Consider the following 24,344-nt stretch of genomic DNA (forward strand, 5'->3'; position numbering starts at 1 on the left):
ATTTTAAACTTATTTACAATGTCTTAAGAACCAATCTCCATGTAGTTTAGAATGACAACGAAGGCCCAAATAAGCACAAGTAAATATAACTTTTTCATCAGTAATTCAATCATTGTTCAAAGCTGTGGATGGAACATTGGAGCCGATTTGTCCTCTTACTGTATGGCCTGGCAATCATTGGGCATTGTGAATATTGAAGTGTGTCCTTCTCCTAATCCCTCCATTTCTGTGCCCTTTTCATATTCTGCCTCCATAGCCAAAGGGCATCGTTGTGCCGCAAATTGATGGCCCATTCACCGAGGGTGTGACCATGCAAGAAGGGAAGATGACCCGGGCCATAACACCAACCACCAAAATCTGCCTCGGAGGAACCACGGCAGTCGATTCCAGATGCGGAGAACCAGAAAAGCTCGCCGACGCCTCTGCCCACAGCACTTCTCATCTGCAGCACTGGTTAATCGTCGGTGAGACAGATCCCGATGAAAACAAATAATTTGAATGATGACTATCTTGAGATGGATTTGCCTTTTGCAATGATGTGCTCTTTCTTGGGGAATATGGTGAACGAGGACCTGCCTTGCTCTTCGTTTTACCATACAGGATCTTTTCTTTTTCCTTTTTTTCTCAGGACACCATGAACTACCTCCACTTTTACACACCACACTGCTGAACTTCTTACCCATCCGCACACCTTCTGGCACCGAGAACAACGCCAAACCGGTACCTCTGGCCACCCCAAAGTTTTGTTGCATGTTTGTCCGTTTTTCTGTTTGTCAATATTGTCGTCTCCGAATGGTCTTTCCACAGATTTTGGTAATGCAAGTAGGAATTTTATACTTTTGACCTTCAAGGATATGGATCTAATTCATGGAGCTAATCAGGGAGCTAATTAATGGTAGACATCTTTTGAGTTGATTATTATGAATTAATTTTGGCTCAGGGAAGATTGGGATAGTGGGATAAACATCGAGGGAATGAACAAACAGTAACAGAGGAGAGGTAGGATGGTTGGGCTTATAGGAAAGTCTAATGGGGGTAATAAGGATCAGAATTGGGGATGACAAGAGATGACAGGTGCACCGCTTGCTTGGAGTGCTGTCGGGAAGAGCGAGACAGAACACCCTCTGGAAGTTGGTTCCATTGATGGGAGAAATGAGGAGTAAAAGAGTTGAGGTTGGAGGTCAACCTGGATTTTGGAAGTTTAGGTTGTGGAAGGTTTGCTAGGGTACTTTGAAGAATATTAATTACAGAATACTGATTCTAATGGCTGTTGGTTAATCTTTTACCGATACTTTAAGGTAATCCCGGTGAGTATCGTATACATATCCTACTAAAATTATCGTTTTTTTCTGCCTTTATTTAAAGCTATTTAGAATAAAATTATATATAGGGGAAATATATCCCATACATACCCCTTTTCCATCGACTTCCTCCTATCTGCTTTGAACCCTTCCTTTCTTGCCCCATTCCCTTCTCTTCCTATCATTCCCTGAGAGCATCTACTTCCTCTCCTCCTTTTCAGTCATTACATGTTGATGTTTTCCATTTATTATGTAAAACAATAATTCAACTCAATGTCAATCCTGTCCTTTACTGTCTCCGTCTCCCTGCCGAAGCCCTGTCCTCCCGAGCGCCCTACTTCCCTCATCAGGTAGCAAGAATTCCATCAGGATTCCTGACCTTGTTACCCTCCACCAAATCTAAGCGTAATGCTCATCCCCGTTCATAAATCACCTTTTACTTTTCCTGTGGAATTATCTTCGAGTCCGTTGTCTCCAAATTTCCCCTCCAGTATTTCAAGTCTGCTGCCCATTGGCACCGGATGGTTTTTCCCATCCTATCACATCTGAGTGTTTATACACCTGTTGTGACCCTGCCCCCATTTCAATGCCCTCGTGCTGAGAAGCATCTGTGCATTCTCGCCCACCCGATTACCCTTCGCCCCACTTTCTGTCTGTTGGCCCTTTGCCATATGTTCTGCTCTTCCATGAGCTTCCATAAGCTTCCATGAGCTTGGCTCACACACACACCCACATAAACATCTTTATTTAGGATTTATGGTCTGTGATGAAATCGTCATCCAAGTTACGACTCTGATGTTATTCTCCTCATGGCCGCTACGCGACACCTTCGCGGCTCCTATATATAAGAGACTGCCTTTCAGCGCAGACAGGAGATGTACATCCATCATCGCAATGTAACTCTATAGCTCCTCTGGGCTTCCATAGAAAGGTAACGATTCTGCTATATATATCATAAGCTCATTTATAGTCATACCACCTGTACGCACCTGTATTCACCTGTAATATTAATACAATGTTTATTGGTTTCTCTCTAGATGCTGTTGAGAACGAATTTCGATTAAACCTATTTTTGGGACGATGTTGTATCTTGATTTTACAACACTTAATCGAAATTCCTCTCCTGACATCGCTCGGAATCGAGATAATGCCCACGCTCCTGCAATGCTCGCCTCGGAGAAGAATGCCCAGCGGAGGACCCGTCGAGCTGGCGTAAGCCACGGAGAAGGGACCGGATGCATCGGAACCACGCAAGCATTTTGTTTCGGAACTACGTCGCCAAAGCAATGTCCTGCGGCAGAAAACCCGCCGGGTCGACGGACGTGCTTGGAGCCGAAGGTACGAGTCTAGCCGCAGTTGCGGGAAACGCTAACGGCATTCCGATCGTCAATCGCCTCAACGGAACCTCCTCGACTTGTGTGCCTCGGCCCGAGATGAGAGTCCCACGCGAGTGATCACGACTCCCATGTCGGCCATGCCTCCACACGGCCGGCACACTCCGACCACTCACTACTCGGTGGAATCCCCTCCTCCGCGTGAATCGCGCACTGCTCGTCGGGATCACGCCGTGCCTCACACGGCCGGCTCATCCTGACCACTCGCTTCTCGGTGGAACCATCTCCTCCGCGCGAATCGCGCACTGCTCGTCGGGATCACGCCGTGCCTCACACGGCCGGCTCACCCTGACCACTCGCTTCTCGGTGGAACCACCTCCTCCGCGCGAATCGCGCACTGCTCGTCGGGATCACGCCGTGCCTCACACGGCCGGCTCACCCTGACCACTCGCTTCTCGGTGGAACCATCTCCTCCGCGCGAATCGCGCACTGCTCGTCGGGATCACGCCATGCCTCACACGGCCGGCTCACCCTGACCACTCGCTTCTCGGTGGAACGACCTCCTCCGCGCGAATCGCGCACTGCTCGTCGGGATCACGCCGTGCCTCACACGGCCGGCTCACCCTGACCACTCGCTTCTCGGTGGAACCACCTCCTCCGCGCGAATCGCGCACTGCTCGTCGGGATCACGCCGTGCCTCACACGGCCGGCTCACCCTGACCACTCGCTTCTCGGTGGAACCACCTCCTCAGCGCGAATCGCGCACTGCTCGTCGGAATCACGCCGTGCCTCACACGGCCGGCTCACTCCGGCTGCTCGGGCCCTGCGCCCTTCGCGGGCACCACTCTGCGTGGCCGGCGATTCTGATCGCGGCCGTCGAAATCCCACCTACATGTGGCTACTCAACGAGGCCGGCGAACTCCGCTGCCCGGAATCGCCTCAATGGAGGCTCGCTTGGCACCATGCGAGGACTCGTCGCAGCACGGATGAGTTTCTAAGGACGTCGAGCGGGACCTTCATAGCCTTTCACAACACTCGGGCTTATGCTTATGATAGATGATCGTATACCATGTGTACTCCATAAGATGTTCGTATACCATGTATGTGTATTCTATATGGCTATCTATGTCGAAAGCTCCAGACAAAACACGGCCCGAAAGCTAATCAACGAGACGCTACTTCAGGGCGTGATATGTATTCGATCCTTTGACCCGACAGCAAAACAAACGAGACGCTACTTCAGGTCATGCAGTCTATCGCTGCCAAGCATGCTCGCCCTCTCGACTCGGCGTGCTCGCCCCTCGACTCGGCGTGCTCACCCTCTCGACTCGGCGAAGCCGCACTGGTTCAACGGGCCGAGCTCAACCTTCGGTTTCCCTCGTACGCTGTGCGCCCTAGATACTACTTCAGGCCTCTCGTGCGTCTCGTGCGTCTCGTGCGTGCGTCTCGTCACAGCGTGCCACGCTGGCTGGTTTCGCCAACGAACCGCACGTGCCCGAACCAATTGATGACGTCACCGACTAATCACGCGTTTGCTCTATGGCGTCATTAACGTAATCGCGTGCTTCACGCGATCTCATCGGGGATTCGTTTACATTTCCATGTACCTTGGTAAACTACGTACCAAATGTCCTTTACGTAAACGACGTAAACTACGTAACGCGGCGCTACCTTGAGGTCGCGCGCCCGCGCCGTTTAGGGAGTACACGGTGACCTCGTGAAATGGTGACATTGAGCGTCGCGCCCGACTCCCTTGTCACCTGCGCAAGTAACGGGGGCACCGTACTGCCTGCTCGCCCTTGACTCTGGGCTTGTTGTTTATCGGACAGAGCTCTTGGCTCGTATCCACGCACATTTCGCGACTGCGAGACGCCTCGTCTGATTCCATTTTCCCTCTGCCCCAGACTGACTGTGACTCAGCCTGACCCAGACTGTGAAGGTCGTCTGACTTCGGTATGCAGCGCGCTGCTGCAACCTCGGTGGGGGGGGGGGGGGGGGGGTGGGATCGGGAGCACTTAACCGATGTTTTCGTCTACCTCGATAATCTTACGGTTTGTGGATATGACCAAGGGATATGACCATGATGCTAATCTGAAGCGCTTCCTTGAGGTCGCCGATCGGGAGCACTTAACCGATGTTTTCGTCTACCTCGATAATCTTACGGTTTGTGGATATGACCAAGGGATATGACCATGATGCTAATCTGAAGCGCTTCCTTTAGGTCGCGCTGGTATCACTTAACTATGCACGAGGATACGTGCAAATACTCCCTACGCACGATAGATCTTCTGGGGTACACCGTGACCCATGGCTCTGTCGCTCCGGGTAAGGAGCGTCTGCGACCTTTGCTCGACATGGCCCCTCCCTGTGATCGGGCCACCTCGCCCCTTGTGGGGGCCCGGGAGGTTATTGTTGCTCGCCCGGGTGCCGACCGGTATAACGACTCCCACCTCGCCCCTTGTGGGGGCCCAGGATGGCGTCCATGGATGTCTTTGTGTCTTTGAGTGAGTCTTTGTGTCTTTGAGTGAGTCTTTGAGTCCATGGATGGTCGATCCGAGCCATTCAATGAAGGTGTTGAATGGATGGATTGGTCGGACATCCGTGGATGGACAGTCCATCCGGGGCGATGGCTGTCTTTGGGTCTCTGTGTCTTTGCGTCCGTGGATGGTCGATCCATCCGCGGTCCGGCTGGATCCGTGCCATGCAATGAAGGCGTTGAATGGATGGATCGGTCGGACATCCGTGGATGGCCAATCCATCCGGGACATCTAGCATGACAATCATCTAGACATCTAGACAATCCATCCGGGACAACGCTGGGACAAACATGGTTTGTCCAGCCGGGACTCTCTCTCGGTTTGCCGATCTTCTCCGATCCTCCGCGCGCTGTACAGCAGGACAGGATTGCCATATGCATCCCGGAGGTTCTGCGCGCTTCGCTGGAGAGGCGCGTTTCGGTCGTTTTTGTCGTCCATCCGGGACGTTCTCTCGGCAGCCGGTCTTCTCCGTTCCTCCGAGCGCTGCAGGACGGGATTGCCGTATGCATCGCGGAGGTTCTGCACGCTCCGCTGGGGAGGCGCGTTCCGGTCGTTTTGTGCGTTGTCGTAATCAGCCATGCCGGTCGTGCGATCGCTGCCAACGGTAGATTCGCGTGCCGAAACAAGAGTTTGTAATGCGTATGAGCTGCCGTCAGAGGACGCTCGAGTCTCGTGATTCAACAGGGCTGCTGCCGGTGACGAGTAACTCTCGTTATGGCTCTCATCGATTCTCTCCCTCGGCAATTCCATGACATGGACTTAACATGGATCGACCATGTACCCTTGGGAGCCAAGGCAGGTACAGACTTACTGTAATGGACTTACTGCAGTGCTTACTGTAATGGACTTACTGTAGTGGCCTCCTGTCATGTAATCTTCCTTACTGTTACAACTCCTAGGCCGGTACAGACTTACTGTAATTGACTTACACATCGACCATGTACCCTTGGGAGCCAAGGCAGGTACAGACTTACTGTAATGGACTTACTGTAGTGGCCTCCCGTCATGTAATCTTACTTACTGTTACAGCTTACTGTAAAGAGGCTTACTGATTTACACATCTTTCACATCGACACATCTTCCTGTAATGTGTTGCCTTGCGACGAATAGACATGGCTTACTGGTTTACACATCTTCCACATCGACACATCTGCCTGAAATGCGTTGCATTGCGACGAATGGACATTCGCTCTTCGACAAGGCACACCTTATGTAATGAGTTGCATATCGCAAAGGTACACCTTATCCATCTAGCTACTGTGCCGACTACCCCACTGTTCGACGAGGTACAAATTATCTAATCTAGCTACTGTGCCGACTACCCCACTGTAAGACTACTGTACTGCTACCCACGGGCTCATCGTCTTCTCCCTGGGATGAACACTGCTTGCTCGGTTCGATATCTTCTTGATTGGGATTTCCTCCTCGATACATCTATATCTGGGGATTGATTGCTAACCAGGCTAACAGGTTGAAATGCAGTAACCCTGCCATCGGGATTGATGGCCCCTGGACGTTCGACTGGCAGTAACATCCTTCCAATGTATTTCGTTCTTTGCATTCCTATGTATCCCTCTGCTGAATTATCAGTATGTGTCTGCTGTTCATTACCGCCTAGTTAAGTTCTAAGCGCGGGGAGAATGTGATGAAATCGTCATCCAAGTTACGACTCTGATGTTATTCTCCTCATGGCCGCTACGTGACACCTTCGCGGCTCCTATATATAAGAGACTGCCTTTCAGCGCAGACAGGAGATGTACATCCATCATCGCAATGTAACTCTATAGCTCCTCTGGGCTTCCATAGAAAGGTAACGATTCTGCTATATATATCATAAGCTCATTTATAGTCATACCACCTGTACGCACCTGTATTCACCTGTAATATTAATACAATGTTTATTGGTTTCTCTCTAGATGCTGTTGAGAACGAATTTCGATTAAACCTATTTTTGGGACGATGTTGTATCTTGATTTTACAACATGGTCAAAGACGTCCATTTACCATGACACATTTACCATGACACACAGACCGTTTTTAGGACATGTTAACCCCCTCCTTCACCCCTCACCCCCAATCCTTCTGAATTGTCCTTATGCATTGGGTGTGTCTGTGTTCATCTTCTTCAGCAGATGCCAACATCCTACTTCATGGATTTATTATTCTTTGTAAGATCTGTTGGTGGAGTTCATGTACATTTTTCTTCTGCATCACAATCGATTTAAGAAGAGTTCGGATGCCCTTTTCTGCGGAAGCTTTCTGTCACAGCCAGGTGCTTGTGCGTGAACAAGGGTTGAAATTTCCAGCCTGAAAATGCACTTGAATTACCGGCTCCATCAGCTGGCTCCATGACTCCCAACAGCACAATAGGTTGTCCCTTAAACAATTGTATGGCAAAAGAAAGATGAAAAGGGAACAATTTTGCTGACAGGTCCGCAATGCATGTTCCCCACACTTCCTGTTGATCAACATTGTACTTTTCGCCATTCTGAAGTTTTCATCATTTTATTTTTTTTCCTCTATCAAATGTAATCCCTGAAGACCAATCATTTTATAGATAGGAGCAATTGATATCAGATTACAGTAATGTGACCTGACTTGACCAGCCTATCTAGTCCATTGCAGGATGAAGAGACCCTCCCATTATACACCCAACCTCCTCCCTACCCGTACATGGTCCATCAGGCTCCATTCGATGCAATTTGAGGCCATTGTGCTCCAGTAATTGCACTTTTCAATTTCAACTCTCCTTGAGATATTCGATCTACCTATGCTTCTTCCTGGACCTTCTATAGGTTACCAGTTTGTAATTCTTGTTGTCCACTAGTTGTTCGTGCTTCTTGCTACATGTTCAACCCAATTCCCTTTCAGTTTTTTTTTCTTGTGACCGGAATATCAAGGAATTTTGTCTTTTTGTCTGATAAACGGTGTTTATTAGCTGGTTTGAGCTCTCAGGCTAAAACACCCAACCCACCAAGGTTCAAATGCATTTGAGGGATAAAACATTCATTGTTGTTCTTCTCAGATTCATGTTGACTTCATACATCCATGTGAAGCGGGGCTCCTTCTGGCATTAAGTGGTCTGAGCACCTCCAAGCCTTCCAGGCAGCAAACGGATTAGTCTTTCACAATTTTTCATTTGATTCATCCTCTCAGGTTGCCACAATTATGCAAAAGCAAAGCTGTATAAATGGACGCTCAAGGGATAATAGAAACTGTTTATCGATTACCTTCCTTCTTACAACCTTGAATTTTACCTTTCCTTCTTATGACCATGAAGATCCATTTTCATATAAGGTTTGCTTCTCCGCCTCCCTGTCTCCCCATCTCTCTGCCTCCATGTCTCCCCATCTCTCTGCCTCAATGTCTCACTGTCCCCCTGTCTCTCTGCCTCCCCATCTCTCTGCCTCCATGTCTCACTGTCCCCCTGTCTCTCTGCCTCCTTGTCTCCCCATCTCTCTGCCTCCATGTCTCCCCATCTCTCTGCCTCCATGTCTCCCCATCTCTCTGCCTCCATGTCTCACTGTCCCCCTGTCTCTCTGCCTCCCTGTCTCCCCATCTCTCTACCTCCATGTCTCACTGTCCCCCTGTCTCTCTGCCTCCCTGTCTCCCCATCTCTCTGCCTCCATGTCTCCCCATCTTTCTGCCTCCATGTCTCCCCATCTCTCTGCCTCCATGTCTCACTGTCCCCCTGTCTCTCTGCCTCCCTGTCTCCCCATCTCTCTGCCTCCATGTCTCCCCATCTCTCTGCCTCCATGTCTCACTGTCCCCCTGTCTCTCTGCCTCCCCGTCTCTCTGCCTCCCTGTCTCCCCATCTCTCTGCCTCCATGTCTCCCCATCTCTCTGCCTCCATGTCTCCCCATCTCTCTGCCTCCATGTCTCCCCATCTCTCTGCCTCAATGTCTCCCCATCTCTCTGCCTCCATGTCTCCCCATCTCTCTGCCTCAATGTCTCCCTGTCCACCTATCTCTGCCTCCCTGTCTCCCCATCTCTCTGCCTCAATGTCTCCCTGTCCACCTATCTCTGCCTCCCTGTCTCCCCATCTCTCTGCCTCAATGTCTCCCTGTCCACCTATCTCTGCCTCCCGGTCTCCCCATCTCTCTGCCTCAATGTCTCCCTGTCCACCTATCTCTGCCTCCCTGTCTCCCCATTTCTCTGCCTCAATGTCTCCCTGTCCACCTATCTCTGCCTCAATGTCTCCCTGTGCACCTATCTCTGCCTCCATGTCTCACTGTCCCCCTGTCTCTCTGCCTCCCTGTCTCCCCTTCTCTCTGCCTCCATGTCTCCCCATCTCTCTGCCTCCATGTCTCACTGTCCCACTGTCTCTCTGCCTCCATGTCTCCCCATCTCTCTGCCTCCATGTCTCACTGTCCCCCTGTCTCTGTCTCCCCATCTCTCTGCCTCCCTGTCTCCCCATCTCTCTGCCTCCATGTCTCCCCATCTCTCTGCCTCCATGTCTCCCCATCTCTCTGCCTCCATGTCTCCCCATCTCTCTGCCTCAATGTCTCCCCATCTCTCTGCCTCCATGTATCCCTGTCCCTCTGCCTCCCTGTCTCTCTGCCTCCTTGTCTCTCTGCCTCCCTGTCTCCCCATCTCTCTGCCTCCCTGTCTCTCTGCCACCCTGTCTCTCTGCCTCCTTGTCTCTCTGCCTCCCTGTCTCTCTGCCTCCCTGTCTCTCTGCCTCCCTGTCTCTCTGCCTCCCTGTCTCTCTGCCTCCTTGTCTCTCTGCCTCCCTGTCTCTCTGCCTCCTTGTCCCTCTTCCTCCTTGTCTCTCTGTCTCCCTATCTCCATCTCTCTATTTTTTCACTTCTATCTTTCTAATTTGTCCCAACCACACATACACAAGACTGTATAGATGATCGATGGTTCGTGTGCAGCCTGTGGCTGCCGGTTGCATCATTTTCTATGGGTGCGACTGTGCCGCTGATGCAATGTCCACTATTACCAGTCAGCTGGTACTCGTTTTGCCAACCTTGGAATGTTGACAGGCTGAGTCAACCCACCTGGTGTTAATTCAACGGCATGACAGGGGCTCAAAATCAGGACCCGTAGATCTCAGGCCAGCCACCTTAATTGACTGCATAGTAGTTCACATTTGTTACCATTACCTTTATGTTGGGCTGTGAACCCTTGCACATGTGTTCTACAAATCATGCATCTGTCACAAGGTTATAATACCGACATTATGTTTGAATTTCACTGAACATTGTTGTTTTGTATACTCTACCTTATATCCTCAGAGAATCACGGACTTGAGGTCGTATCATGATTCAAAACCACCCACTACCTGGGCCGAGTGGGCTGCCAGGGTGGCAATTGCTGCACAACCAGAGCCAGTTACCCTTCTGCAAGGAGGAAGACTGATGGAGCAGTTTCTACTGGCTTGCGGTTCTTTGTTGCTTGCCAGTTGTGTTGCTGTTCTGCTGTTGTACCCAAAGGTAATAAATTATATGTCCAGATCAGACATGCAATGACAGCAGTGATCAGCTGGATAAGTGTTTAGCATGTGGGAAGTGATGACTGAAGTCGTTCAGAAATGGTGATCGGTTAATTTGTTGATAGACATTAAGTAGTGATTGGCTGTGTTGTTGGTTCCAAATGAGCTAAAGGATGGCAGGACACAGCTGGTGTACCGTACTCTTATTACCAGCCAAATCTTATTACCAAACACACCAACCAAAGGTGGACGGAGGTTATGTTTTCCTCCCTGTCTGTTTGTTTGTCTGTTTTTATGTCAATTGCCTGCAGGTCACATTTTTAATCCGATATTCATGAAATGTCACCACCTTGACGAGGTAGTGGACAAGCTGTAAGTCTATTGTTTTTAAGGTCAATAGGTCAAAAGTCAAGGTCCCATAACCTGTCAATTTTCAACCTATTCACTTATTCTCCCCATCTATTTCAACCTATTTCAACCTATTCACTGATATATATACTGTATATCTATATCTATAAATATATATAAACGAAAAACATGGTCCATCCGTCCATCCATCCGTCCGTCCGTCCATGAAGCCTGTTCGTGAAGCCGTGTGACTATTTATCTACGATTTCCATTCTATTGGAATGTACCTTAAAATTATTTTGACCCTTCAGACTGTTGAGTCCCCTTAGACCTTTGAAGACCCCCTAAAGACCCCAAGACCTTTCAGACTGTTGAGTCCCCTTAGACCTTTGAAGACCCCTAAAGACCCCAAGACCCTTAAGATCCCCAAAACTCTGAATACCCCCAAAACCCTGGAGACTCCCAAGACCCCTAATACTCCACAAGACCATTTAGATCCAAAATACCTCAAAGGAAGCCCTTAAGACCACCAAGACCACTAGAGACCATTAAAGAACCTTTAGACCCCAAATACCCCGAAGAACCTTAAGACTCTTTAGACCCCAAAGTATTGGGCTTTAGACGATTTAGCTTTCGACCATTGAGACACTAACTACTATTGGAATGTACCCTTTAGAGTTTAGACCTTTAGACTAATTAGAATATTTTAAGCACACACCAGTCAAACATTTACAGTCTTCTTTCAAAACGCAGACTATACTTTTTTCAGCAATTGATTCTTACAAAACACAGACTATACTTTTTTCAGAAATTGATTCTTACAAAACACAGACTATACTTTTTTCAGCAATTGATTCTTACAAAACACAGACTATACTTTTTTCAGCAATTGATTATTACAAAACGCAGACTATACTTTTTTCAGCAATTGATTCTTACAAAACACAGACTATACTTTTTTCAGCAATTGATTCTTTCAAAACACAGACTATACTTTTTTCAGCAATTGATTCTTACAAAACACAGACTATACTTTTTCAGCAATTGATTATTACAAAACGCAGACTATACTTTTTTCAGCAATTGATTCTTACAAAACGCAGACTATACTTTTTCAGCAATTGATTATTACAAAACGCAGACTATACTTTTTTCAGCAATTGATTCTTACAAAACACAGACTATACTTTTTTCAGCAATTGATTCTTACAAAACACAGACTATACTTTTTCAGCAATTGATTATTACAAAACGCAGACTATACTTTTTTTCAGCAATTGATTCTTACAAAACACAGACTATACTTTTTTCAGCAATTGATTCTTACAAAACACAGACTATACTTTTTTCAGCAATTGATTCTTACAAAACACAGACTATACTTTTTCAGCAATTGATTATTACAAAACGCAGACTATACTTTTTTCAGCAATTGATTCTTTCAAAACGCAGACTATACTTTTTCAGCAATTGATTCTTTCAAAACGCAGACTATACTTTTTTCAGCAATTGATTCTTACAAAACACAGACTATACTTTTTTCAGCAATTGATTCTTACAAAACACAGACTATACTTTTTTCAGCAATTGATTCTTACAAAAAACAGACTATACTTTTTTCAGCAATTGATTCTTACAAAAAACAGACTATACTTTTTGCAGCAATTGATGCGAAAGTCCGGAGTGCCTATTTATTAATATAATACAAAACTTCTCAGCCTGGAGGAGGTATGTGCTCTACCGAGTGTCATTCTAGCTTATACTTGAAGTGGCAGTGAAAGTAAATTTTTCAATAATATTTGGATTTTGAAAATGTTCTGTTCATATGGAATTTTGAAAATGAGCAAATAATAATAAAAAAATTCCGATGAAACACATATGCAGGTATGGAATGGAGTGATAAACTGAGAGAAAAAAAATTGAGAAAGAGGAGGGTAGGGGAATGGAAAAGATGTGTGAGGACAGGAAGAGGAGATTGAAGGTGATGGAGAAAGAGCAAGAAAGGGAAGGAAATTTCTGGGAAGTGCAGGAAGAGCAGGAGTAGAGGTATGGTGGGTAGAAATCAGTCATTTTTAGCTCACCTGGTAGTTCAGGGGAGCTTATGCGATGGCGCGTCGTCAGTCCGTCTGTAAACACTTGCAACTTCTTCTCCGAAACCGCTGATGGGATTGTGACCAAACTTGGCACAAATGATACTTTGTTGTGACTTTGTTGTCTTTGTTGTGATTGTTGTGATTTAGTTGTGACTAAATTTTGTTCACGTCATTAAAAAAATCGGGGTTTACCTGGGGATTTACCCAGGTCAAAGTGGATCCAGGTTTGACCCCCTCAAAATAGGAATTTGCTTTTTCCTCTGAAACTACACACACTATTTCGATGAAACTTCATCACCCGTGATGTACCAAAGTTTGTTCACGGCATTAAAAAAAAACTCTGCCCCTTTGGGGTCTACGGGGGGGGGGGGGGGGGGGAAGGTTGCCCCCCAAAATAGGTATTGGCTTTCTTCTCAGAAACTACACATGCAGTCTTGATGAAACTTCACCATAATCTCCATCACCCATGATGTACCAATGTTTGTTCAAGGCATTACAAAAATTGTGGTCTGAGGATGTGCGGAGGGTGCGGGGGGAGGGTGGAGGGGGGACGAATTGATTCCATTTTGGTGAAGATCTGGATATTGATCAGGAAACGAGAATTTAAATTTTTTTTTACGTGACATCACCATTGACAAATGGGGCCAAAAACACAATATAGCATGCTATTTCAAAAAGTTCTGGATGGATTATGACAAAACTAGGTGGATGGGTTGGTTGGGTGTCAAGAACAAGCCGATTAGATGTTGATTCAGGTCCTGATCCAGATTCGGCCCATCAGTGGGACACAAAGCATAAAGTGTCCAGTCTGGCAGAGCATGCGCTCTACGAAGTGCCATTCTAGATACTTCTGTTACTGGTAGAATTTCATTTATTACAATTCCTTACTTCCCTCTTATTCATATCTCCCAATACCTTCCCGTGATTTTTGTACTCTCAATATCTCCGTCTATAATGTCCACCTCGGATTTTCTTTATACTTGCTGATCATCTTCATCATTCCATCCCATCACCCTTGGAATGGTAACGTTTTACCTTCCATTACCAGCCTTTGTTTCTGCATGTTTAATTATACCTTACTTCACTTGAGTTGAACCTCCAAATGGATTTTAGAAAGAAGGGTCATGTGTGAGCTCTGTCGGTTGTAATAAAAGGGATGAATGCGTTGTGCTTGCTCTGTTTCCCCGTTGTGCTCTGCATTATCTACAGGCAATGAAACAGCAGCAGCAACAGTTTCAGAAGCAGCTAAATGAGGCTCTCCATCTACTCCAGCATGCTTCTCACGTGACTAATCATGATTCTCAAACTTCCGAGTTATCCAGCCGGGGGTCTCGTAGCAGTGACTCTCAATCAGCTCCTTCCATAGCTTCCCAAGCTTCTTTGGAATGTTCTGGGAAAACCAGAATTTCAGGATCAGAAGGTGTGAGACGGTTGAAATTAGCTACATAAGGTGCATGCATGACGTGCTGATGTCTGTCATTCTAAACAGGAAAAGGTATAAGAATGCATTGTTGTGCATACATTATGAGCATATACTGAGAATATACAAATACATATATATAGGACTGCCTGAAGTGTGTGTGTGTGTGTGTGTGTGTGTGTGTGTGTGTGTGTGTTTGTGTTTGTGTGTGTGTGTGTGTGTGTGTGTGTGTTTGTGTGTGTGTGTGTGTGTGTGTGTGTGTGTGTGTGTGTGTGTGTGTGTTTGTGTGTGTGTTATTTATAAAATCTTCCATGAATCTTACAGGGGCCAGCACTGGACATGTGATTGGGAAAATTTCATATGACCCTCTTGCTATATTGGGCCGTGGAGGTGAAGGGACCTTTGTGTTCAGGTAAGCCATTGTAGTGTCCACGAATTGGCATGAAAGCAACTTGTCCCTTCCAAGTGTTATTGCCCACCTGAAAAAATCTGTTGTGGGTTTTATTACCTCCACCACCAAAGGTGGATGGAGGTTATGTTTTCACCCTTGTCTGTATGTCTGTCTGTTTGTGAACAAGATATCTCAAAAAGTTGTGGACGGATTCGGACGAAATTTGGCAGAGATGTAGCATATGTGACACCGACGAAATGATTAGATTTTGGTGAAGATCCGGATTCGAATCCGGCTACTAGAATTTTTAAAGTCATTCTTCACTATTGGGAGATGGGGCCAAAAACGATACATATAGCAAGATATCTCAAAAGGTTGTGGATGGATTTTGACGAAACTTGGTGGAGAGGTTTTGTGTGTGACGAGGAATAATCGATTCAATGTTGGTGAAGATCTGGATCCAGCTAGTAGAGTTTTCTAAAGTGAATCTTCACCATTGAATGATATGGCCTAAAACGAGGGGTAGATCAGGGTACGAAAGACTCGACCTATGGTGATTCCTGTGATTGATTTTGATTAAATGTGATTCTGTATTGTGATTTTCTGGTCTACTCTGAGATACAAAACGTAAACTGTTCACTTGGCAGAGGTATGCTCTCTACTGAGTGTCGTTCTAGTTTTTTCATGCACTTGGCATGAGATAACAGCTTTGTTGCGTGCTGGCCGGCAGGGGTGAATTTGAAGGCCGGCCAGTGGCGGTAAAGCGTGTGGTAGCGGAGTGCTGGGCACTGGCCGATCGTGAGGTGAGCCTGCTTCGTGAGTCAGACGACCACCCCAACGTGGTTCGCTACTTCTGCACCGAACATGACCCGCAGTTCCACTATATCGCGCTGGAGCTCTGTGCTGCCACACTGCACCAGGTAGTGTCATCAGACTATTGTAGTTGGTTGAGTTTTATTCCTGCCAATCACCAGCATTCTCATCACTGCCTTCACTTTCACTGGTGTTATTAGTCCCCTACCGGTGTACACCGGAAGGGACTATAGGTTTGCACGCCGTCCCTCCGTCCCTCAGTCTGTCAGTCCGTCAGTCCGTCACGCAAAGAACAGTTTTCTGGACCTTTTTTCTAAACGCTTAACGCTAATGATTTCAAACTTGGCACATGGTTTCCTCATGATAAGTTACAGATCAAGTTCGAACTTCACGACGTTTCGATCATTTTTGACAAAGTTATGGCACTTTGAACTTTGGGAATTCTGATAATTCTGATGATCCTTAACTCAGTGCCATTTTAAGTTGAAATTTCCTTTAAAAACCAATTTCTCTGCAATAATTGGACCGATTGAGATATAATTTTCACCGTAGGGGGGACTCGGTCTGCAGAATATTTTAATGGTAATTATGACGTCACAGGTCACGTGGTTAGGCCGCCATATTGTTTTTCGTGAAAACACGAAAACCCCCTGTTTCTCTGCAACGGCTGAACAGATCGAGGCCAAACTTTGCAGGCGGAATCGCATACCCATGTCGAACAAAAAAAAAGTCATCGAGTATGACGTCATGCGTCACATGGTTTCAGAGTTATGACGTTTTTAAGCATGAACCTTTAAAACCGCGCCGCTCCCTCATTTTTGATCCAATCGAGGGGAAACTTCACAGATCTGTTCAGCATGTCAGTCTACTAAAATGTCCTTTTGGAATTTGCGACAGGGCACGTGGTTTGGTAGGTACCGTTAATTAAACGAAAATATTTTAAAAAATGGATATCTCTTGTTTATTCTCGAGTTCTCCTCAAGCCGCACTGCGCGCCCTCAGCCTCGTCTCGCGAACGTCAACAGCGCGACACAGCGCGTGCTTTCCGGAGGGGCGGAGCCAAGCCGAGCAACATATATATATATATACACATCGATCATTGATCGTGAACCGGAAAATATAATAAATTACTGATATTTAGCGTCTAGAAAGGTTCTTTATCAACAACTTATTTTCTCGTGCTTCTGCTGACCTGTCTGCAAGGTGTATAAATCGAAGTCCCGAGTGCGAATCACAGGTGAGCCCGTCCTGAGTTAATTAGCGATTGGGAACGATTCAGAACCTGAAGGTAAATAACCCTTGGTAATTTCCCCAACAGTTTTCCGGACGACAGACTGCTGGTAGGGGACATGTATTGCAGCGCAATACTCAGAATGCCTGTTTTTTATCATGAGCTACATGATCTTGAGAAAAGGAAATCTCGTCTCCATCATCACCTATGCTATCGCTATATCAATATTGTTTTGTAATTGTTTTATTCTGCATTCTGTCCTTATCGTAGTTCATCACCGATAGACAATTTGACCGCCGAGGACTGGACCTCGTATCTGCACTTTGGCAGACGACCACGGGACTTGCCCATCTTCATTCCCTCAACATCGGTAGGCCTCCTAAATGCTACATCATGTGACTGAGAAACCAATATATGCTTGCACCAAATATTTAGATGTAACTACGGGTAGAAAGTGACGGTAACTCGTGCTTTCTGATTACAGTGCACCGTGACCTGAAGCCACACAACATCCTGATCTCAGCACCTGGTGCGATGGGTCGTGTACGTGCCACCATCTCTGACTTTGGTCTGTGCAAGAAGCTGGCTGTTGGGCGACACAGCTTCAGCCGACACTCGGGGGCCACCGGAACCGAAGGCTGGATTGCCCCTGAGCTTTTACAAGAGGACTGCAAAGAAAACCCAGTAAGGGACAACCTCACTGATAGATTGGAGTCGGACAAGGCTTTGACAATGGAGATATACCTTTGACAATGAGGATGGATATTGATAAGGTGGGGGTGGTTAGAGAGTGGGGAGAGTTGGCTGAGGAGGAAGTGGCGAAGTATAGCGGGCAAGGCAGGGCAGAAGCTTGGTACTGTTGGACCTCAACCCTTATAAAGGGAAGAGAAGGAAGAAGAAGCTTGTATAAGATCCTGTCCTACCAGCACCTCCAGAAGATATATTAGCAGCTCAACAAGGAAGCTAATTTAGAAATCATCAGACATGCTTAGAGCTAAAAACATGTGGTTCATTGAGTTCACAGGGAAGTTAACAGTTTTTCATATCTGGTCGATAATTCTGTTCTAATCAATACTTTAAATATATGCAGCCTTGAGGTTTGTCACCAGACAGTTTATAAACATTTCACCTGAACACGTGATCCTGTGCACACTAACATCTCCACCGTGCCACACCCCTACCACAGACAACAGCAGTGGATATCTTCTCGTTGGGATGCGTTTTTTATTTTGCAATGTCTGGGGGACGACACCCATTCGGAGAGCCACTGCAAAGGCAAGGGAACATCTTTCATGGTCACAGTGAGCTGGATGCATTGCTCCAAGATGACTGTGGTGAGACTATAACAGCATAACGTGCATTATGGCATGATAAGAGATAACAACTATACCGAGTGCTGCATGGTAACTCGCATGATCACTTCGATTCATGTAATATGTTCACTAACATTAATGTTAAAATGTTAAGGCAGCCAGGAAGGCTGCAAAGAAAGAGGTAGCAAAGGCGCAGGAGGAATGTAGGAAAATGTTCGGAGAACGCTTGGATTCGGAAGAGGGTCAGAAAGCAGTATTCAGGATTGCAAAGCAGATAGCGAAAGAGAGGTGTGATGTGATGGGGGTGAGTTGCTTGAAGGATGAAGTGGGACAATCGTTGTGGAACCAGATGGAATTAAAGGAAGATGGAAAAGATATATGGAAATGCTGTTGAACATAGAGAATGAATGGGATGGCAACATAGAGAGTAACCCAGTTTTAGGACCGGCAGAGAAGATAACTGAGAAGGAAGTTGAGGAAGCGATAAAAGCAATGAAGGGTAGAAAAGCGGGAGGGCCGACGGGAGTTGTGGGAGATATGTTGAAGGCAGCAGGAAGTTGGGGTGTGAAGAGAATGACAGAGATCTGTAATCTGGTGGTGAAAGAAGGCCGCATTCCAGTGGATTGGGAACTGAGTACCCTCGTCCCTCTATACAAGGGGAAAGGTGACCCTCTGGAGTGTGGCTCGTACCGAGCGATAAAGTTATTGGAGCATGGAATGAAGGTATTGGAAAGGGTGTTGGAGAGGAGGATAAGGAAGAAAGTGAAGATCCACAAAATGCAGTTTGGATTCATGCCAGGAAGAGGAACGACAGACGCGCTTTTCATTGTGAGGCAGTTGCAGGAGAAGTACATGGAGAAGAGGAAGAAGTTGTTTCTTGGGTTTGTTGATCTGGAGAAAGCATTCGATCGGGTTCCACGCAAAGTATTGACATGGGCATTGAGGAAGTTAGGAGTGGAGGAATGGTTGATCAGAGTAGTGATGGCAATGTACAAAAGAGCGCGCACAGCTGTAAGGACGAAGGACGGGAACAGTGGTGAGTTTGAGGTGAAGGTGGGAGTGCATCAGGGGTCGGTACTAAGTCCACTACTATTTGTAGCTGTGATGGAGGTGCTGGCTCAGAACGTAAAGGAGGGTTTACTGTGGGAGTTGTTGTATGCAGATGATCTGGTGTTGATTGCGGAAAGTATGGATGGACTGAAGGAAAAGATGAACACGTGGAAGGAATGTATGGAGACAAAAGGTCTGAAGGTGAATATCGGAAAGACGAAGGTGATGGCAAGTGGTAAAGCATGTGGTGAGGTGGAAAGAACTGGGAAGTGGCCCTGTGCTCTGTGTAGGAAGGGTGTCGGAGTGAACTCCATTCAGTGTACAATGTGCGCTGAGTGGGTTCATCAAAAATGTAGTGGTCTGAGAGGGTCATTAACCAGTGTGGCAGCTACATTCAAATGTAAGGTGTGCACAGAGGGAGCTGCAGATGGAGGAAATGTTGAGTTGGATCTTGGAGGCGGCATGAAGCTGGAAGGTGTGAAAACATTTTGCTACCTCGGAGACATGCTGAATGGAGAAGGTGGATCAGACTCGGCAACGGTTGCTCGAGTGAGATGTGCATGGAAGAAGTTTCGGGAATTGAGTGGCGTGCTGATGATGAGGGGAGTGTCGTTGAAGCTGAAGGGAAAGGTGTATGCTGCATGTGTGAGAAGTGTTATGATTTATGGGAGCGAGACATGGGTAATGAACGTAGAGCAGCAACGAAGGTTGGAAAGGGTGGAAATGCGAATGGTTCGACGGATGTGCAGAGTATCGTTGAGAGAGAGGAAGACAAATGATGAATTGCGAAAGATGATGGGAATAGAGCCTGTGATTGATGGTGTGAAGAGGAACAGGTTGAGATGGTTTGGTCATGTGTTGAGGAAGGATGAAAGTGACTGGTTGAGAAGAGTGATGGAAATGAATGTAGAAGGAAGTAGAAGACGGGGAAGACCGAGAAAGACTTAGCTAAAGATGGTGGAAGAAGAAATGCAGGCAAGGGGGTTAACAAGGAGAGATGCAGAAAATAGGGCAAAATGGAGAAGATTGTCATGGGGACCGCAAGGCTAACCCCCGCTCTAGCAGGGAAAATGGCGTTTAAAATGCATGTTGTTGTTGTTGTTGTTTGTTCACTAACATCAATGGTTTTACCTCGTGCATGCAAAGCATAAAGTGGGGTCAACATTAAGTTCACTCTGTCTGTCTACAAACGTCGGTTTATAATCAAGGAACAACTTAATAACAATTGAATTTCATATTTTGAACAGAAATCTGAACATGAATCGGAAAACGGACCTGTAGTTTAGCAGTAGTTTGGCTATGAATTCATTCCGATCACACACACGCAGAGAGTGGTGGCATACCTTTTTAATCTAGCTGCCTGTCTGGCAGGCAAACAAAATAGAAAATCATTCCAAGCAGGAATCTTCCTGCTTTTAGCGGCATCATAAATGACACAAACAACTGGCACAAATAACTAATGTAACGTGTTAAATAAGGTGGTGTAAAAGATGCTGCAACAACGGCTGTAAACTTCTGGGTGTTTTTTTTTTCCTAAAACCTTTAAAATCTTTATTTTATTTCAAATAAACGATATACTTGAAAACTGTAGAACACAAATCGTCTTATTGGCACTTTCCAAAACCTTCCGTTTAGCAGTACTTGCACAACATATATTATGGCATTTTACATCATCACGACCAATCAAATTTGCCGTTCACAGACCAACCCTAATAACAGGTTCTGTGGGACACAATCACTATCACTTCATTGAGTACAAGCACAATCATCTTGTAGTTTTGTCACAGGCACTGGGCAATGCATAGGCCAAACATTCCAGGCCAAATATTTAGATAACCACAGTATGCTGTGATACGGATATCCATGAGACGGTCATCAAAATTTTTACCATCTGTGACCTCATCGGTCTTAAGGGGTCACTGCCCCCATTAAAAGTGGTTTCTCTACCCTTTGGGGTTGAGGAAGTGCTTTCAAATATGTGGTGAAACTAAGACCTATACCTTTCCTTCATTGACATGATGGTGATGGTAGTGATGATAATGATGATGGTGAGGAGGTGAGTCTTACTAGCAATTTGCAAGCTTTGCCTCCACACAATAAGGAAGGTACATCATTATTACAGGATGTTGCTTGAGTCATACCTCAATGAAGACTGAAGGTAACACTGTGACATATTACCCATAAGCCCCTGCATATGCACATTTAATTCTGCTAACATGCAGTATCTACAATTAATGGGTCAAATCAACAGGATGTTGATTGAGGTATGCTAACTGCTGTGGAAAACCAGGAGAACCTGATGTTTGGGGTGTTAAGCCTCCAGACGATGGGTTAACGCCGGAAACATCAGCTTCTCCTCGTTTCCCACTGTGGTTTTCATATCTCAATGGACGTCCTGTTGATTTCATTCACTGTCCTGTCCTTACAATGACTCAGATCAACACTAGACATCACCAGCAATACACAGTATATTCTAACACAGTATATGTTATAGTTTGGGAGTTCCAAGCAATGCTGAAATAACTTTATCGACACCTCATACATTACATGATTACCAAAGTGTAACCTGCCTCTCATCTCCAGACAGTCTACTGACTCGAGACCTTGTCGTTGGCATGATTAGCCGAGAGGCAGAACTAAGGCCCTCCGCAGAGGCCATTGCCAAGCACCCGTTCTTCTGGGCACCCATCAAAAGACTGCAATTTCTTCAGGTTACTCCGTCCCACCTCTTCGGATTGTTGGTCAACTCAATATTGATCTTATTAAGCTCGTCATTCTCTATATTACCCCCTATTGTGACATACGTGTCTTACCCTCATAATACGTTCACTTCATAATATGTGAATCGGTGTTTCAGGGTTGTGAACCTTCATTTGAGAAATGAAACTGAAGGAAACTCGAACGGCACTCAGTAGAGCACATACGGTACCTCTGCCAGGCTGAAAAGTTTACGTTTTGCATCCCACAGATAGGCCGGATCTGCATCCGCACCTAAACCAAAATCTAATTGGCTTGCTCTTCTCGCCTGAAGCAACTCGTCCACCAAGTTTTGTCATAAGTAGTTCACAACTTGAAATATCATTTTTGGCCCTATCTACTCAATGTTGAAGAATCACTTAAAACCAAATTTAATCTTGTATCTGGATCCGGATTCGGATCTTCACCAAAATCAAATCTATGCATCCTTGCCACACACCCAACCTGTCCACCAAATTTCGTCCTCCATCCACAAATTTTTGAGAGATCCTATTCACAGACAATCAAATAGACAGGGTGAAAACACAATTTTTGCCCACGTTCGGTGGGGGTGCTATCAATTCCTGCAACCCAATTTTCCATTCCCACCTTTCCGCAACCTGCTGTCACCACTTTCCTCCTTGTAAAGCAGCAATTCTTAATATCATGCACCACAATAAATTTATTATGCTAAAATACACTTAATATCTGTTATGAAACCTTTTTATACCTGAATAAAATGCGGTTAGGGTGCCGGCTTGGGATCCTAGGATCCTGGGTTCGAATCCCGGTCCATCGCTGAATTAACACCAGGGGGGTTGACTCAGCCTGTCATCTTTCCGAGGTCGGCAAATTGAGCACCAGTTCACTGGTAATTCCCTGTGTATCGCCAGAAGCGACTAACAGGGTTGGTGGCAGGAAGGGCATCTGGCCATAAAACATTGCTTCAAAAAGGGGACCACGGTGCCCGAAAAAGGCCAACCCCTGCTCTGTGGGGAAAAATGGCCTCTAAAGGTGGTTCTATATAATAAATAATATACCACCTTTAGAGGCCATTTTTCCCCGCAAAGCGGGGGTTGGCCTTTTTTGGGAACCGTGGTTGTTTTTTGGTCCCCTTTTTGAAGCAATGTTTTACGGCCGGATGCCCTTCCTGACGCCAACCCTTTTTGCCGCCTCCGTTTTGCCGGTTCTATACTGGAATAAAATGCCTTATATGGTTATTGATCCTCCGTGAATAAAAATGAAGCCGACGTTTTGGGCCTTACCCTTCATCGGACCAAAAGAGACAATGGGGGTAGAGGTTGATAACAGAAGACTTCCTGGCACGATCATCTCAAGCAGAAGATTGAGGACATGGAATCACAAAGCGCTATTACACAGGTGATTGGACCCACTGACTGAGTGCACAACCACGTGATCATCGAAAAGAAGGATAGCTCGTTACAGTTACGTTTAGATTCAAGGAACTTAAACAAAGCACTAAAACGAGAGCACCATCAGATCCCCACTACAGAGGAGGTAATCAGTCGGTTAGGAGGTAGGTGGGTGTTTCCTATCTTTGATCAAAAGGACTCATTCTAGTCAGCTATATGGGACACGTCGTCACTGCCGAAGGCCTTAGGCCTGATATGGCCAAATTACAAGCAGTCACAAACTTGCCAACACCCACGTCCAAAGTGGACCTTCAGCATGCCTTGGGAGTTTTTAACTACCTCTCGCATTTCATACCCAACATGTCAACGATCACAGCACCGCTACATGACTTACTGAAGAAGGACGCACAATGGCGGCGGCACCTTCAATACGCTGCAGCATTGAACACACTCAGGCAGGCAATTTCCTACGTACCAGTCCTGAAGTTCTTTGAGCCAAACTATCAGTCATCCAAACTGACGCATCATTTACTGGCCTATTAGTCTAGTAGGAAGACTAGGTCCCCCTGCACCCCCGGAGATATACTTCTAATCAGTGTTTCTAGATTGGAAAAAATGTGTAGAAAATGACTAGCTATGGCCCCAAGCTGAAGAAATGTCCCACATACCATTTTTATGCAAATTACTGCTGCCATTATCAAAAAAAGACTAGGTCCCCCTGCACCCCCCGGAGATATACTTCTAATCAGTGTTTCTAGATTGGAAAAAATGTGTAGAAAATGACTAGCTATGGCCCCAAGCTGAAACAATGTCCCACATACCATTTTTATGCAAATTACTGCTGCCATTATCAAAAAAACGATTTTTGACATAGCTCAGCCAATATTGCAGATAATTGAAAAATGAAGGTGTCTAGACCCATGTTTTGAAGGGCATAGATCATGATAGAACTATTCATAACATGATT

At 46.1% G+C, this 24,344-nt stretch overlaps 1 protein-coding gene across 11 annotated transcripts in view; it reads left to right on the forward strand.

Annotated features, from left to right (window-relative positions):
• LOC137434235 (serine/threonine-protein kinase/endoribonuclease IRE1) overlaps positions 1-24,344 on the forward strand; it is an 86,898-nt gene that overhangs the window by 40,910 nt on the left and 21,644 nt on the right. For 10 of the 11 annotated variants that reach the window (XM_078785345.1, XM_068127036.2, XM_068127037.2 and 7 more), the window contains 10 exons: positions 257-464; positions 629-720; positions 10,413-10,610; positions 14,260-14,470; positions 14,795-14,882; positions 15,592-15,781; positions 17,176-17,275; positions 17,390-17,589; positions 18,092-18,239; positions 21,852-21,979. In XM_078785345.1, the coding sequence (XP_078641471.1) occupies positions 257-464; positions 629-720; positions 10,413-10,610; positions 14,260-14,470; positions 14,795-14,882; positions 15,592-15,781; positions 17,176-17,275; positions 17,390-17,589; positions 18,092-18,239; positions 21,852-21,979 (1,563 nt within the window). The remainder of the gene's footprint in view (positions 1-256; positions 465-628; positions 721-10,412; positions 10,611-14,259; positions 14,471-14,794; positions 14,883-15,591; positions 15,782-17,175; positions 17,276-17,389; positions 17,590-18,091; positions 18,240-21,851; positions 21,980-24,344) is intronic. The other variant, XR_013624665.1, reaches the window with a different exon arrangement.

The sequence above is a fragment of the Myxine glutinosa genome, chromosome 10, assembly GCF_964187855.1.
Source record: "Myxine glutinosa chromosome 10, kmMyxGlut1.1, whole genome shotgun sequence".
Taxonomy (NCBI): domain Eukaryota; kingdom Metazoa; phylum Chordata; class Myxini; order Myxiniformes; family Myxinidae; genus Myxine; species Myxine glutinosa.